At 45.3% G+C, this 15,256-nt stretch overlaps 1 protein-coding gene across 2 annotated transcripts in view; it reads right to left on the bottom strand.

Annotated features, from left to right (window-relative positions):
• Nucleotides 1-4,317: 4,317 nt before the first annotated feature.
• The window catches only part of LOC142268988 (putative carboxypeptidase X1), a 49,745-nt gene continuing 38,806 nt past the window's right edge, over nt 4,318-15,256 (bottom strand). For both annotated transcript variants that reach the window (XM_075332376.1, XM_075332378.1), the window contains 9 exons: nt 14,795-14,945; nt 14,141-14,229; nt 13,030-13,153; nt 12,733-12,929; nt 12,484-12,663; nt 11,741-12,038; nt 11,520-11,659; nt 8,700-8,802; nt 4,318-5,603 (listed from right to left, as the gene is read on the bottom strand). In XM_075332376.1, the coding sequence (XP_075188491.1) occupies nt 5,344-5,603; nt 8,700-8,802; nt 11,520-11,659; nt 11,741-12,038; nt 12,484-12,663; nt 12,733-12,929; nt 13,030-13,153; nt 14,141-14,229; nt 14,795-14,945 (1,542 nt within the window). In that variant the 3' untranslated portion in view covers nt 4,318-5,343. The remainder of the gene's footprint in view (nt 5,604-8,699; nt 8,803-11,519; nt 11,660-11,740; nt 12,039-12,483; nt 12,664-12,732; nt 12,930-13,029; nt 13,154-14,140; nt 14,230-14,794; nt 14,946-15,256) is intronic.

Here is a 15,256-nt window from a genome sequence, read left to right as displayed (position 1 = left end):
TATGGACAGATGAGACAAAGATCAACCTGTACCAGAATGATGGGAAGAAAAAAGTTTGGAGAAGAAAGGGAACGGCACATGATCCAAGGCACACCACATCCTCTGTAAAACATGGTGGAGGCAACGTGATGGCATGGGCATGCATGGCTTTCAATGGCACTGGGTCACTTGTGTTTATTGATGACATAACAGCAGACAAGAGTAGCCGGATGAATTCTGAAGTGTACCGGGATATACTTTCAGCCCAGATTCAGCCAAATGCAGCAAAGTTGATCGGACGGCGCTTCATAGTACAGATGGACAATGACCCCAAGCATACAGCCAAAGCTACCCAGGAGTTCATGAGTGCAAAAAAGTGGAACATTCTGCAATGGCCAAGTCAATCACCAGATCTTAACCCAATTAAGCATGCATTTCACTTGCTCAAATCCAGACTTAAGACGGAAAGACCCACAAACAAGCAAGACCTGAAGGCTGCGGCTGTAAAGGCCTGGCAAAGCATTAAGAAGGAGGAAACCCAGCGTTTGGTGATGTCCATGGGTTCCAGACTTAAGGCAGTGATTGCCTCCAAAGGATTCGCAACAAAATATTGAAAATAAAAATATTTTGTTTGGGTTTGGTTTATTTGTCCAATTACTTTTGACCTCCTAAAATGTGGAGTGTTTGTAAAGAAATGTGACAATTCCTACAATTTCTATCAGATATTTTTGTTCAAACCTTCAAATTAAACGTTACAATCTGCACTTGAATTCTGTTGTAGAGGTTTCATTTCAAATCCAATGTGGTGGCATGCAGAGCCCAACTCGCGAAAATTGTGTCACTGGCCAAAGATTTCTGGACCTAACTGTAGATATATACTTATATACAACCATGCATATCTGTACACTGGGCAACACGATGAGTCCTGTGATATACCAGTGTAACACAGGGATCTGTGCGCATGCGCCTTGGACGGCGCTTGCACTGATGCGTCTGTTTAGCTATCTTCATGGTGACATGTATTACTCTCACATGACTTCATGTTGTGGGCGGGCAGGTCGCCATGGTGCCACCCTGGGGGCGTGTCAGCTGCTCCCACATCAGTGCATGCGCCATATTGCATCCGGCCTGAGTGCGATCACATGGGGTCCCAGAAGCTTCATAGGGAGCCCAGATATATGCACACCAATCACACACAGTGGTGCATAATTAGCAGAGCCTGTGAAACCCATTAGGGATGTAGGGATTGGCAGTCATTTTATTATGGGCGTATACATCACCCACCTCAGTCATGTTATTATATGGTGACATCTGTGGATGTGGAGGTCACCCCCAGAAGAAGGCAAGGAAGGCGAAACGTGCATGTGGGGGGTCGCTCTGGGTGCCTCACTGCACAGAAGATAATGCTGTGGTTTGTTAACTGTCATTTCTTATATTACTCCTAGACTGATATACGTCCAATTGTATTCTGAACACAAAACCTCCCGTACAACATTATGCCGGCTCATCACTTATAGGAGATGAGAGTCCTCATTCGTGTGGGATTTTTTCCACCTTCTCTATATAAACAGCGTGATGTCTGTGAAGACTCAGTGCATATTCACACTTGTCTGAATAATAAAGATTTGTTGGACATAAATGTGTATTCTTGGAGCACGAGTGCAATCTAATGGCTTCTGTGGTGTTTGGCGCCACCTGCTGGCTGTTCACAGTATTACATGTAATTTTACGCATGTTAAGAAGTTGTTTTTTTCCATTTATCATTGTCAGGGTACAGAACTTGTGCGACTCTATTGTTGGGATGAAGCAGAGCTCAGGGAGCTGCAAAAAACGTGTTTGAAAGACGACAAATGTCATTTCTCCTGTTCTGTGTCAGTTACTTGTCTCACACTGGTAACGTCCTCTTTTTTTTATTACTACTCTCTGGAGGCGGAGTTATCTTCCAGGGAGCGTCCGCCCCATAGCCTGGTAGAGCTCATTTACATAAAATGATAAAAGATGATTTATCCAGAACAAGGCGTCTGATATGAGACATAAAGGTGAGTATCGCCAGCATTCTATACCCGGTATGCACAGATTAACAGTGTAAAGAGGTGAAAGTGGTGACAGATTCCCTTTAAAGTAATATAGTGTTTACAAGTGAATCCCTTAGTTGTCCTCAGGCTGTGCCCACGCTGCGGAATTTTTGCAGAATTTGCCGCGATTTTTTCGCGTAATTGCGAAAGTCCCCAGCCATTTCTATGGCATTTTGGAAATGTTGTGCCCATGCTGCGGATTATTCCGCAGCGGAAATAGTGCGGATTTCCCTACTGAAAAATATATTAATTATTCCTATGGATTTTTCCACGCGATCTCTATACTTACCTGCCTTAATTGAAGACACTTAAGTCACTTCCCCCGGTGCAGAGGAGCGCGGTGGAGCCAGGAGCAGGAGGTGGGCGGGGCCTGCCCGAGCTCCGGTCATGTGACAGGCGGAGCTAGTTCAGGCCCGCCCACCTTCTCCTGCAGAGTGCAGATAGACACTAGTGATGGGCAGTCCGGCTCTTTTTTGGTGATCCGGTTCCCATGGCTCCGCTCACCAAAAAGAGCTGGATCTTTCAGATCGTTCTCGGCTCCTTATTAAATATGTGTTCACCCCAGGTGAACACATATTTAAGATTATAGTAACGCCGCCAAAGCCCCGCCCACCCACGACTAAACCCCGCCCACTTACAAGCAGCCAATTAGATTTCTGAGTAGGCGGAGTTTAGCCACAGGTGGGCGGGGTTTTGACGGCGAAAAGAGCCGTTTAGATATTTTAATGGCTCACACTAGTGATCCGGCTCCTGTCGTTCACAGCAGGGAGCCAGATCTTTGTGTCGGATCGTTCGCGACCGACACATCACTAATAGACACAGCCGGGAGAGTGAAGTGCTGCGTGATGGAGGTAAGTATGAAGTGCCCCGATCACTCCAGCACTCAATGTAGACCTATCGGTTATCCTTGCCAGTGGTATATAAGATACATAACATCTTCCATAAATCTCTGTTAAAAAGGTTTGTAGGACAGGGCACCCCGCCGCCCACCCCTTCACCTTTGATGGTTGACGGGGTTTTGGAGTTTGAGATGTCCAAGATATTAGATTCTCGTTGGGTGCATTGGCGTGGTTATGGTCCTGAGGAGAGAACCTGGGTGCCAGTGTCTGGTGTCCATGCTAATTTCCTGGTGAGGGCTTTTCATCATGGTCAGCCAGAGAAACTGGGTCTGGTGGTCCTTGTAGGTCCAGAGGCCCTCGTAGAAGGAAGGGTACTGCCATGACCGGTCCGAATCCTCATTTATTGATCGCTACTGCACAACCTACCTTGCGTTACCCGGATCGGCACCCACAGTTTGCCGCTATCTGATTGGACTCTGTAAACACTTCCAACAAGCAACCTGGTTTCTGTTGAGGAGCTCTGCTCTGTCGGGCATCGGCTGTTTTATTTACCACTGCTTGTGGCACTTTAGCAGATAATGCCTCCTGCAGCAGTGTATGGCTTCTCAGAGAACCAGGTTGCTAATCACCATTTCCAGCTGGTCTCCTGCTACTTAAGTCTGGGGAGTTTTCTGTGCTATCGCCGAAGATAGCATCTGCTTAGCTGTTGCAAAATCCCGGTGTCCGTGGCATTCCTGTTTTTGGTGACCAGCTACTTGTTGTCTGCGCTGATTGAAAGTTCCCTGGTGTGACTTTCTCATACTCCTTTTGGTTTATTCCCTCCGGTGTCTTTTTGTCTCCCCTTTGTGGATATTTACGAGTGAGTGTGTTTCAGTTTAACCCCTTTGCCTGTGTCTTGGGGAGGTTGTTACTTTGTGTCCAGCCTATCCCAGGGCAGGGGTTTCAGGGAGATATTAGGACAGTGTTGGACAGGAGACAGGGCCAAGGTGGGGGCCTGAACCTCCCCACCTTCAAGGGTACCTCTAAGGTCAGCACAATCTTAGGGCCAGCATAACTTCTCCTGAGTCTTTCCCTCACCCATGACAATTTTGGTGCCTGTGGTGGTCATAAATGTAACATCATCTGCTGAAGTTGTAGATACATGTATGGCTTCGGGCTCTTCTTATCTTGCACAGTTTTTCTTATCTTGGTGACAGTCCCCCTGCACAGCTGTTCGCTTTTTAATGCATCCGCCATTCAGTGCTGCGTTATCTAATAATGTATTACAGCTCCACAGCTCTGGATTTCTGACCGCCTTCTAGTCCTCACACACAGCCAAGCATCCACCACTAGGGGGCGTTCACGTCATGCATTACCCTGTACATGGCTGGCACACTGTCCAGGTATTGGCCCCTCGGCAATGTACAGACACAGATAAAAGCAGTAATGTTTATTATTGGCTCATACTGATATCACTTGACTAGCAAGTACATAGATATATATTAATGCCAGCATCCACGTAATTCCTGTTCATGACTTGTCCTAGGCAGGCCCAGCCTGTCCGAACATCACAGTCAGTGTATACACGTCTTCCCGAGAATCATGGTGGACACTGAAGCCTAAAGCCTAGATCCACTGCTCCTTTAACACTAGCCATAATTAACTTTTTTTTGAGGAGACGACCAAATCAGCTCATATATCTAAGTACTGAAATGGTTATTGGAAGTCCTGCCTGCTGTAGAAGAAACTGACGCTCCAGACTGCACAGACTTGTGCGAGAAATCCTGAGGTCAGAGTAAACCCTACAAGACAAAGGAAAGATGCTGTCCATGCGGTGATTATGAGGCTAAAGACTTTGTGGAGCCAGTGGAGATAGGTTTTAAGTAAGTGCCTTCTATATGATTCGGTGAGTGCACCCAGTGCGGTCAATGTCTACTTTATGAAGAGCGGCGGACATCATCGCCGCATGAATAGTCCGGTAGGGCTACATGGTGGTGACAGAGAAATGGACATGCCCTTGTAACGTTTCTACAGATGAATTGTAGGGTGATAGAGGGAACCTGATCTTTGCATATATTTACATTTCTAAAGATTAGATTCTAGAGGTCAACTTCTGCGGGACGCAGAGGGTCCTCAGGGTCCTCCCTGTTGTCCTCTTGATGGCTCTATGAAGAAAATCTTACATATTTTACCAGATTGGCTGTATGATTCTTGCCCGAAAAGGTCAATCTGATACAGCCACTTCAGCCTTCTCTTACAATATGACTCCAGGCCTCCATCTTCCCTCCTTGCATTAAGCATTTAGCAGCTTCTCTACCATAAATGTCTGAAAGTTTTCCAGCTTCCCCAGTTTTACAGTGGGAAACAGGAGACAAAGATTATATCAGTCTGAGGGACTTGGACTAGTCGGGTAATCGGTCCCTCAGCCTCTTCCTCTCCTCATGGTTTCTTTGGTCGTTGGTTCCAGCTATTCACTTTTGGCTCTTGGCTTTCAGCTTGCGGTTCCTCAGCTGACGGAGGCGCAATAGAAGCTCTTTGGGCAGTTTCTTTCCATTGGCCAGCAGCTCCTTCAGGCGTTGCTTTGGAGTTTTAGATATGTACAAATCACAGATGGTTGGACGGTCTTCATAAGAGACATGGCAGGACTTAGTAGATGGGTGATATCCCTCTGCTTTTGCAGTAACCTCGTATTCGCCCGGGTTCAGCAGTCGCCAGTAATCTCCATCGACGGCTAGAACAGACAACACATAATATTATGTACTAGAACATGCAGCACAATATGAAGTCATTACAAGGTATTACATGATGTACATGGGATATTCCTGCACATTGTGGGCCCTTATTATTCCTCTACATGCACCATGGACGAGCCAACACTTAATGGGACTGCACAGGCTGACAAGCCGGTCAGTAGACCAGTCTGCTATTGCTCGAGAAGTAAAGAGCTCAGAGAATTTATTGAACTAATTACATAGGTGTGTAAGCTGAGAAACAGACTGAAACTAGTATGTTGTCCCAAGGGAAGAAAAGCACAAGTAGCTTACTGATGTACTGTGTGTACACAGGCTGAGAAGAAGACCAAAAGACCAATCTGTTGTCCAGTGTGGGGTTAGGGGTGTTGGGAGGGACAAAGAACTCTGCACAGTATGAACACAGGCTGAGGAGCAGACCAGGAGACCAGTCTGTGTCCTATATGGTAGGAAAAGCCCGAAGAACTTACTGATGGACACAGTATGAGGCGCAAACCAGGAGACCAGTCTGTGTCCTATATGGTAGGAAAAGCCCGAAGAACTTACTGATGTATATAGGCTGAGGAGCAGACCAGGAGACCAGTCTGTGTCCTATGTGGTAGGAAAAGTCCAAAGAACTTACTGATGTATACAGGCTGAGAAGAAGACCAGGAGACCAGTCTGTTCTCATAAGTTGGAGGAAAAGCCCAAAAAACTTACTGCTGTACACAGGCTGAGGAGCAGACCAGGAGACCAGTCTGGTGTCCTATGTGGTAGGAAAAGCCCAACGAACTTATTGATGTACAAAGGCTGAGGAGCAGATCATGAGACCAGTCTGTTGTCCTAAGTTGGAGGAACAGCCCAGAAACCTTCCCAAAGTATTAGCTAGCTGTGTAGCTGCAGCGTTAAATAATAAATTCAGGTAAGGAATCCACCACTGGAGAATAGTAAAAGCCTCATAGTTTATTAAATTCAATCATTTTAAATTAATTTAAAATACAACAATAATTGCAGGAAATTGCAGTCCCTGGACAGAATACACGCAGCTCAGAATTGTACAATAATACCCAGTTTACAAATATAAAACTTCATTTCATAATTTTATAAGAGTCTGTGAATTAATAGTGTAAATCTAATAGACACATAGTAATTTATCAGACCAGGGACACACTCTGTATGAGATCAAGTTGTTATTTGTGGCTGTCTAGTCGAGAGTAAATGTATCACTCCCCATCAAAGCTACCACTGTTTCCCAATGAAGATATATGAACAGTGATAGAAAGTATTCTAGAAATGTAGATTACTTACAATTGGCATGAAGTATCTGTCAGGTCCCTGCCGCCTCAACGCATGTTTCGTCTCACTTCATTCTTCAGCTTTGATGGGGAGTGATAAATTTACTCTCCACTACATGGGCACAAATAACTTGATATCATACCAAGTGTCTCCCTTATCTGATAAATTAGTACATGTCTATTACATTTACACTATTAATTTAGGGATTCTTATAAAACTATGAAATTAAGTTTTATATTTGTAAACCGGGTATTATTGTGCAATTCTGAGCTGGGTGTATTCTGTCCAGGGCCTGCAGTTTCCAGCAATCCTTGATTATTGCAATTATTGTTCAGTATTATAAATTAATTTAAAAATATTGAATTTAATAAACTATTTGAGCTTTTAATATTCTTCTATGGTGGATTAATTTCCTGAATTTAGGATTTAATATGTTAATTAAGTTGTGCTCGTGATCAATTAAAAGTTGATATTAGATTAGAATAAAAATGGTATTTGTGAAGATGTAGAAGCTGACTTTGAGAAAAGACCCGATCTTGCCCCATTTGAGGGGTCATGTTGGAAGTTCTCATGTACATACACAGGCTTGTAGTCTAAGAAGTTGACCAGGAGACCTGTATCTTGCCCCATGTGAGGTGTCATGGAGGACTTTCTGATGTATGTGCACAGGCTTGTAGTCTGACAAGTTGACAAGAAGACCTGTCTCTTACCCCGTGTGAGGTGTCATGGAGAGCTGTCTGATGTATGGTCACAGGCTTGTAGTCTGAGATGTTGACCAGGAGACCTGTCTCTTGCCTCATGTGAGGGGTCATGGAGGACTTTCAGATGTATATAGGCTTGTAGTCTGAGAAGTTGACCAGGAGACCTGTCTCTTGCCCCATATGAGGGGTCATGGAGGGCTTTCTAATGGATATACACAGGCTTGTAGTCTGAGAAGTTGACCAGGAGACCTGTCTCTTGCCCCATGTGAGGGGTCATGGAGGGCTTTCTGATAGATATACACAGGCTTGTAGTCTGAGAAGTTGACCAGGAGACCGCTCTGTTGCTCCACGAAATAGTAAGTGAGTTGTTAAGGTAGAGATTATATGAAGGAGCTTTTTATGTTGTGAAGGACAGCAGCGTTAACCACCCGACTACCTAAATTATAGCTGGAGTTTCAGTTTGAAGTTATGAGGTGACTCGATCTGCATGATCTGAATCCAGAGAAGACTTCACTTATGTTTGACTAACGCTCCAAGGCAGAGAACTGGACGTACTTGTGGGTTACACGTGGAGGAACATAGGGTCCTCACACCCAGTGAGTACAGGGGCCGATCTTTACTGTTCTTTTTTATCAACCATTTTTCTTTATCTTTACATTTTATGGGTTTCTGATGATTTCTTGGTCTTCTACCGATGTGACCGGCCCCTTTTCTCCAGGACGCAGTTTTTCTTCCAGATTTGAATGTTTATTTTATAATCTGACTATTTTTTCCAGGTTATTTTTTTCTGCCGGTCTCTTGGCCAATTTTACAGAACTGAACTCAATTAACAAAATGTTATGTCTCCTTTTGATGCAAGTGTTTTAGTTTTTTTGTTGAAAGGAGGTGGAGGGGGAATAAATTTGCTCAATTTCCAAAACATTAACAGGACACAAACCACTCGATGTGCTTTAACAAGTCTACACTGACTCTCTCATTTTGTGTATACAGTCTATTGCTCTCTATTATCAGCCCTTCAATGTTGGGAACAGACATCTTGAAGGAGGTGTACTATCTTTATTACTGTTTCTGCTTTACGGAAGGTTTTGCCGATGTGTTTACCTGTGCGGATATCATGGTTGATGCCATCCACCATGACGACAGCCTCGGGAACTCCTTGGTTTGTATCTTTATCTCTCACGACACCTTTAATCCCACGATGCACCTGAAATAGGAGACATGCTTTGGTTTTCAGATTACATCATTGACCCTTCCTAACAAGATCTCACGTGACTGACCCGGACTTACAATATGTGTTATTTGCACACAGAGGCTTTTTTTGGGACAGAAACTGAGTCGCACTTTCAAGTTTTTAAGGATGATTTGGAGAGATTGTGCTAAAAAAAAGTCCTAAAAAAAACCCCAAACCGTCTGTGTGTGGATACTCTTAACCTCCAGAGCTGTGATCACAATTCTGCTGCTTGTTGCTGGAGGCGATTAGCAAGCTTGTGGACAGACGCTTCCCCCTACAATACATAGAGCAGTTTGGTTCTGTTCAAATGGAGTTTTTGAGAAGTTCAATAACCACAAGTTTTTCAATCAGAAATTGCTGCAGTAAATTCTCCGTTTTTGGGGCTTATGGAAGCGTCAGGTATATTTCACCTGAAAAAGTGCCGCAAATAATGAACATACTGCACAGCAACATCAAAGTTACATTGCTGTGCCCATGTTCCCTCATGTCACTTATATTAATTACTTTGAGGTTTGGATATCTTGAAGCTGTAAAAGGAAGCAATTTGTTCATTTTTTGGGTAGCTTTGTTTGGAGACCACTCGCTCTATATACTTCACTCTCTGGGCAGCTTGGTTTGGAGACCACTCGCTCTATATATTTCACTCTCTGGGCAGCTTGGTTTGGAGACCACTCGCTCTATATATTTCACTCTTTGGGCAGCTTTGTTTGGAAACCACTCGCTCTATATACTTCACTCTTTGGGCAGCTTGGTTTGGAGACCACTTGCTCTATATACTTCACTCTTTGGGCAGCTTGGTTTGGAGACCACTCGCTCTATATACTTCACTCTCTGGGCAGCTTGGTTTGGAGACCACTCGCTCTATATATTTCACTCTTTGGGCAGCTTTGTTTGGAAACCACTCGCTCTATATACTTCACTCTTTGGGCAGCTTGGTTTGGAGACCACTTGCTCTATATACTTCACTCTTTGGGCAGCTTGGTTTGGAGACCACTCTCTCTATATAATTCTTTGGGCAGCTTGGTTTGGAGACCACTTGCTCTATATACTTCACTCTTTGGGCAGCTTGGTTTGGAGACCACTCGCTCTATATACTTCACTCTTTGGGCAGCTTTGTTTGGAAACCACTCACTCTATATACTTCACTCTTTGGGCAGCTTTGTTTGGAGACCACTCACTCTATATACTTCACTCTTTGGGCAGCTTTGTTTGGAGACCACTCGCTCTATATACTTCACTCTCTGGGCAGCTTGGTTTGGAGACCACTCGCTCTATATATTTCACTCTTTGGGCAGCTTGTTTGGAAACCACTCGCTCTATATATTTCACTCTTTGGGCAGCTTTGTTTGGAAACCACTCGCTCTATATACTTCACTCTTTGGGCAGCTTTGTTTGGAGACCACTTGCTCTATATACTTCACTCTCTGGGCAGCTTTGTTTGGAGACCACTCGCTCTATATACTTCACTCTCTGGGCAGCTTTGTTTGGAGACCACTCGCTCTATATACTTCACTCTTTGGGCAGCTTGGTTTGGAGACCACTCGCTGTATATACTTCACTCTTTGGGAAGCTTGGTTTGGAGACCACTCGCTCTATATACTTCACTCTTTGGGCAGCTTGGTTTGGAGACCACTTACTCTATATATTTCACTCTTTGGGCAGCTTTGTTTGGAGACCACTCACTCTATATATTTCACTCTTTGGGCAGCTTTGTTTGGAGACCACTCGCTCTATATACTTCACTCTCTGGGCAGCTTTGTTTGGAGACCACTCGCTCTATATACTTCACTCTTTGGGCAGCTTTGTTTGGAGACCACTAGCTCTATATACTTCCTTTTTTAGGCCTTTTTATTTAGAGACCACTCGCTCTATATACTTCACTCTTTGGGCAGCTTTGTTTGGAGACTACTCGCTCTATATACTTCACTCTTTGGGCAGCTTGGTTTGGAGACTACTCGCTCTATATACTTCACTCTTTGGGCAGCTTTGTTTGGAGATCACTCGCTGTATATACTTCACTCTTTGGGCAGCTTTGTTTGGAGACCACTCGTTTTATATACTTCACTCTCTGGGCAGCTTTGTTTGGAGATCACTTGCTATATATACTTCACTCTTTGGGCAGCTTTGTTTGGAGACCACTCACTCTATATACTTCACTCTTTGGGCAGCTTTGTTTGGAGACCACTCGCTCTATATACTTCACTCTTTGGGAAGTTTTGTTTGGAGACCACTCGCTCTATATACTTCACTCTTTGGGCAGCTTTGTTTGGAGACCACTCGCTCTATATACTTCACTCTTTGGGAAGCTTTGTTTGGAGACCACTCGCTCTATATACTTTACTCTTTGGGCAGCTTTGTTTGGAGACCACTCGCTTCATATACTTCGATGTAAAAACGTTTGTGGTGAACGTCCACAAAAATGGTGGCAAAATCGCCATTTCAGGATAAAGAGCGCCTTTCTGAAGCAGCTTTGTCTTTGAAGACTTTGCAGTATCCTTGCGAGTTTTTGGAAGAGCTTTTTCCGTCATTGTTTTATTTTCCTCCACGATCTTCTTGAAGAACGTGACCTGACGTTTTTTGTAGCTCAAGATCATAAGTGGCCGAGTATTTCCCTCAGAGGGCCCTTCACAGTGCCAATAAGTCGCATTATATAAAGCCGAGCAGATAGATCCCAGGCGGCAGTTACTCACCTGCTCAATGTACAGAAGCAGAGACTCCTTGTTATTCTCCCACTCAGTCGGAAGTTCCACCTCGTGTGGGAATTTATCGCAGGAAAGTTCTATCGTTACCTCAAAGCAGTTGGTGTGAAGGTAGCTGAAGTCATTCATACCTGAGTGGAGGAGAAGACATGATTATTGGGGGAGAAGGGCCCGACATCCGAGGCAGCTTCACAGGAGGGGACCTCACTCACTGCCGGCCACTGTGTGCCAATTTGCTCCATTGATGATGTTTCCCACCCGTATGAAGTTATCGTAGTGGCAGATCCTGCGATTGTCATCGGCCATGACACGGTGACTGGAGGCATAGACCGTGGCTAACCAGCGAAACATGGAATCATCTGCCGTCGGCGTCAGCTCCTTGGCCATCCAGTAGGAGCGAGCCATGTCAAAGGGGTAGGACACCACCAGCTCTCCACCATGCAAGTTGGCGCTGAGGACAAATGGTATTTTCTGCATCCAGTCAATGACGGCGCGGGTCTCTGGAGCCACCTGAAACACAAAGCATAGGAGTAACTGCAGGGGCGCAGGCCGGGCTCAGATCACATCTGTGCCTCCACTGCTGACTCTGTGGGGCTTTTGTCTGAATCCATGAAAAGCCACACAATTGTGTCCAACTGAGGAAACAGATATGATCAAGAAAAAGACGGAGTCCCGAGTTTCACATCTTGAGACTTTACCTAACTGGATCAATGGCTCCTCCAGGGGCACATCTGAGGCACAATTTACATGGATTCAGACTGAAGCTCCTAATAAAGTCATGAATGGGGGCTCCAACATGGTCTGAACCCAGCGTAACAACACATGTACATGTCCGATATCAGTTATGTCAGTGTGATAACTAAGAAAAAGAATTGTTGTAGATCTCCTTCCCTAAAAAATGATCCAGCTAATCATGCACAATTCTCCAGTTGCAACGGAGCCTCCCGTTACTCACCGTTGCGTTTTCATAGGTGTAGTACTCGGGAATAGGTATGTAATGGTTGGGGAAGTGCTCGGGAACCTGCTCATTGTCTTCTGCGTCCCACAGAGGGGTGTTCAGGTCAGCAAAGTTGTGGTTTAGATCAATTCCTTGGTAAGTCCATCGGCCAATGCCCCATCCCGACAGCTCGGAGCCCTAGGTTGGGACACAAGTGTGTCAGGGTCAGGCTGTCTGGCCGGTAGGAGTGACAGTGCAGGCACCTACCAGTTTGTAGGCCATTTCGTATCCATCTGGGTTCATGGAGGGCAGCAGATGTATCCGGGTCTCGGTGATGAGCCTCAGGATTCTGGGGTTTTCCTTCTTGTATTCCTGGCACAGATATTCCATGAGGTTCAGCATCAGCTCTCGACCCAGCACCTCATTTCCGTGCATCCCGGCCACGTAACGGAACTCCGGCTCCCCTGTAATATCAGACATCGTCAGCCTCTTACCTTGTATCTTACCACTACCTGCCGGTGAGTCATGGATCTCTATCCTCTGCCTTGTTGGGTGTCCTCGTACCGAGCTCGTGCTCTCCTGGGTTGTCTGATATTTCCATCACATACATCTTCAACCCCATGTAGCTTTTTCCGATGCTGTAGACCCGTGTGATATTGGGACAGTCCTCATTAACCTTTTTCATCAGCTGAAAAAACACAGAAATCCCACATCAGACGATCGATATTGAGCAATTCTGGTCCCTTAAGGCTGCTTTACATGCGTTGATTTATCGTGCGTTCGCATATGCAATCGCACCCGCCCCCATCGTCTGTGCATTACGGGCAATCTGCTGCCCGTGTCGCACAAAGTCGGTAACCCCCGTCACACGTACTTACCTCCCGAACGACCTCGTTGTGGGCCGCGAACATCCTCTTCCTGAAGGGGGAGGGACGTTCGGCGTCACAGCGACGTCACACAGCGGCCGCCCAATAGAAGCAGAGGGGCAGAGATGAGCGGGACGTAACATCCCGCCCACCTCCTTCCTTCCTCATTGCCGGTGGCCGCAGGTAAGCTGCAGTTCATCATTCCCGGGGTATCACATGGAGCGACGTGTGCTGCTTCGGGAACAATGAACAACCGGCGCGCAGAAGGACGATCAATTTTTTGAAAATGAGCGACGTGTCAACGAGCAACGATAATGGGAGTAGTTTTGCTCGTTCACAGTCGCTCGTAGCAGTCACACACTACGATATGTTAAACGATGCCGGATGTGCGTCACTAACGACGTGACCCCGATGACATATCGTTAGATATATTGTAGCATGTAAAGCCCGCTTTAGTCAGACGCTTTGTGGTTGTGTCGCCTAGCACTGCCTCTGAACAGATCTCTATGGACGGTAACTGATAGTAATCTTAAGTCTATGGTGCGGCCTGTCATTAGAGTGCTCGCCCATCCGTCATTAGAGTGCTCGCCTCTCCGTCGTTAGAGTGCTCACCCCTTATAAGAGACTGTTTATCACCCCTGTGGTACCACCCTCCATATATATAGCCAGTGTACGGGGTATATAGGATTACAATAATCATGCCCCCCTGCACCTGAGTTGCCCCTGGTATTGCAGCTCAAAAGTGGAGCTGTTTTTGGAGGAAACCTCTTCTGTTGGATCTTGGTTGATGTTGCGATGCCGATATTCACCTTCCGCATCTCCTTGTAGTTGTGGTGTTTGAACTCCAGCTTGTCGGTCGGCTGTGGATGTTGTTCCCACATGAAAACAGTGTTCGGGTCTGTGTGAAAAAGCCACAATGTCACATGAACCCCGAGCCCCCTCTCCGCTCACACCTCTTTGGCCATAGTTGTCTCCTTATTTTCAGGAAATGTCTATTTTTCTGAAAGCTTTTAGTTGATATTAATGTCTGATCTTTCCTCAGTAATTTTGAAAGAAAGTTCTATTTTGCTGACGCTTGTTACCTTTATAATTAGAGTAAGGAATAAAATGGAAATTCTGGTGTTCTGAGCAAGCGCCCAAAAGGTCAGGATCCAAGCCCAGAAATCACCAGAGCACAATGAATCCACTGGTGTTCTACAAAAAATGCCATTTAGCTCTTGTGGACTAACTCTGACCATCTATGAGACATTCGGAGAGAACGACCTTTGGTGCCCATATAGTGGTCACCTCACTGTAACCATCTAGAAGGAACATGGAGCAGACAGAAAGGCAGCTATGTCCGTCTCATTACATAACCCCACCAGCCATGTTATCCTGAAGGACTTGTGTTTGACCTGAGATATTAAGAAGAAGAAAGTTGTTGTAGATGTCACACTTCGGAGATACCTGACGTGATTACTCACCTGGAAGAGGGCACCCCAGAATCTCAGCTCTCAAGCAAATGGTACCATTCTCAAACCACGTCTGAGGGTTGATCCTAATGTATCTTCCGACCATTGGGGTGGGAAGTTTATTTAGCACTGGAGTGTCAGGGTCTTTATTGGCATTAAAAATCTAAGATAAAGATGAAACATTACCAGGAAGAAAATGAGACATTACTAAGAAGAAGATGAGACATTAACAGGAAAAAGACAAGACATTACCAAGAAGAAGATAAGGCTGCATCCTGCAGAAAATTGTGTAATAGACAATGATATAAAATGATAATTAATGTGAGGAATTGGTCAATATTTTGGCAAAAATACATAAGCTCATAACACAAACGTCAAGGGTCCCTACGCTTAATGTGTTACCCCCACCTTTATCATAGGGGGACGGCTGCATCCTGCTAGTGCATTTGCCATTTGACCCTTGTTGGCTAGTGG

This window comes from Anomaloglossus baeobatrachus, chromosome 1 (assembly GCF_048569485.1).
Source record: "Anomaloglossus baeobatrachus isolate aAnoBae1 chromosome 1, aAnoBae1.hap1, whole genome shotgun sequence".
Taxonomy (NCBI): Eukaryota; Metazoa; Chordata; class Amphibia; order Anura; family Aromobatidae; genus Anomaloglossus; species Anomaloglossus baeobatrachus.
The sequence above is the reverse complement of the archived record's forward strand: the minus strand, read 5'-3'. Positions and strand labels throughout refer to the sequence as shown.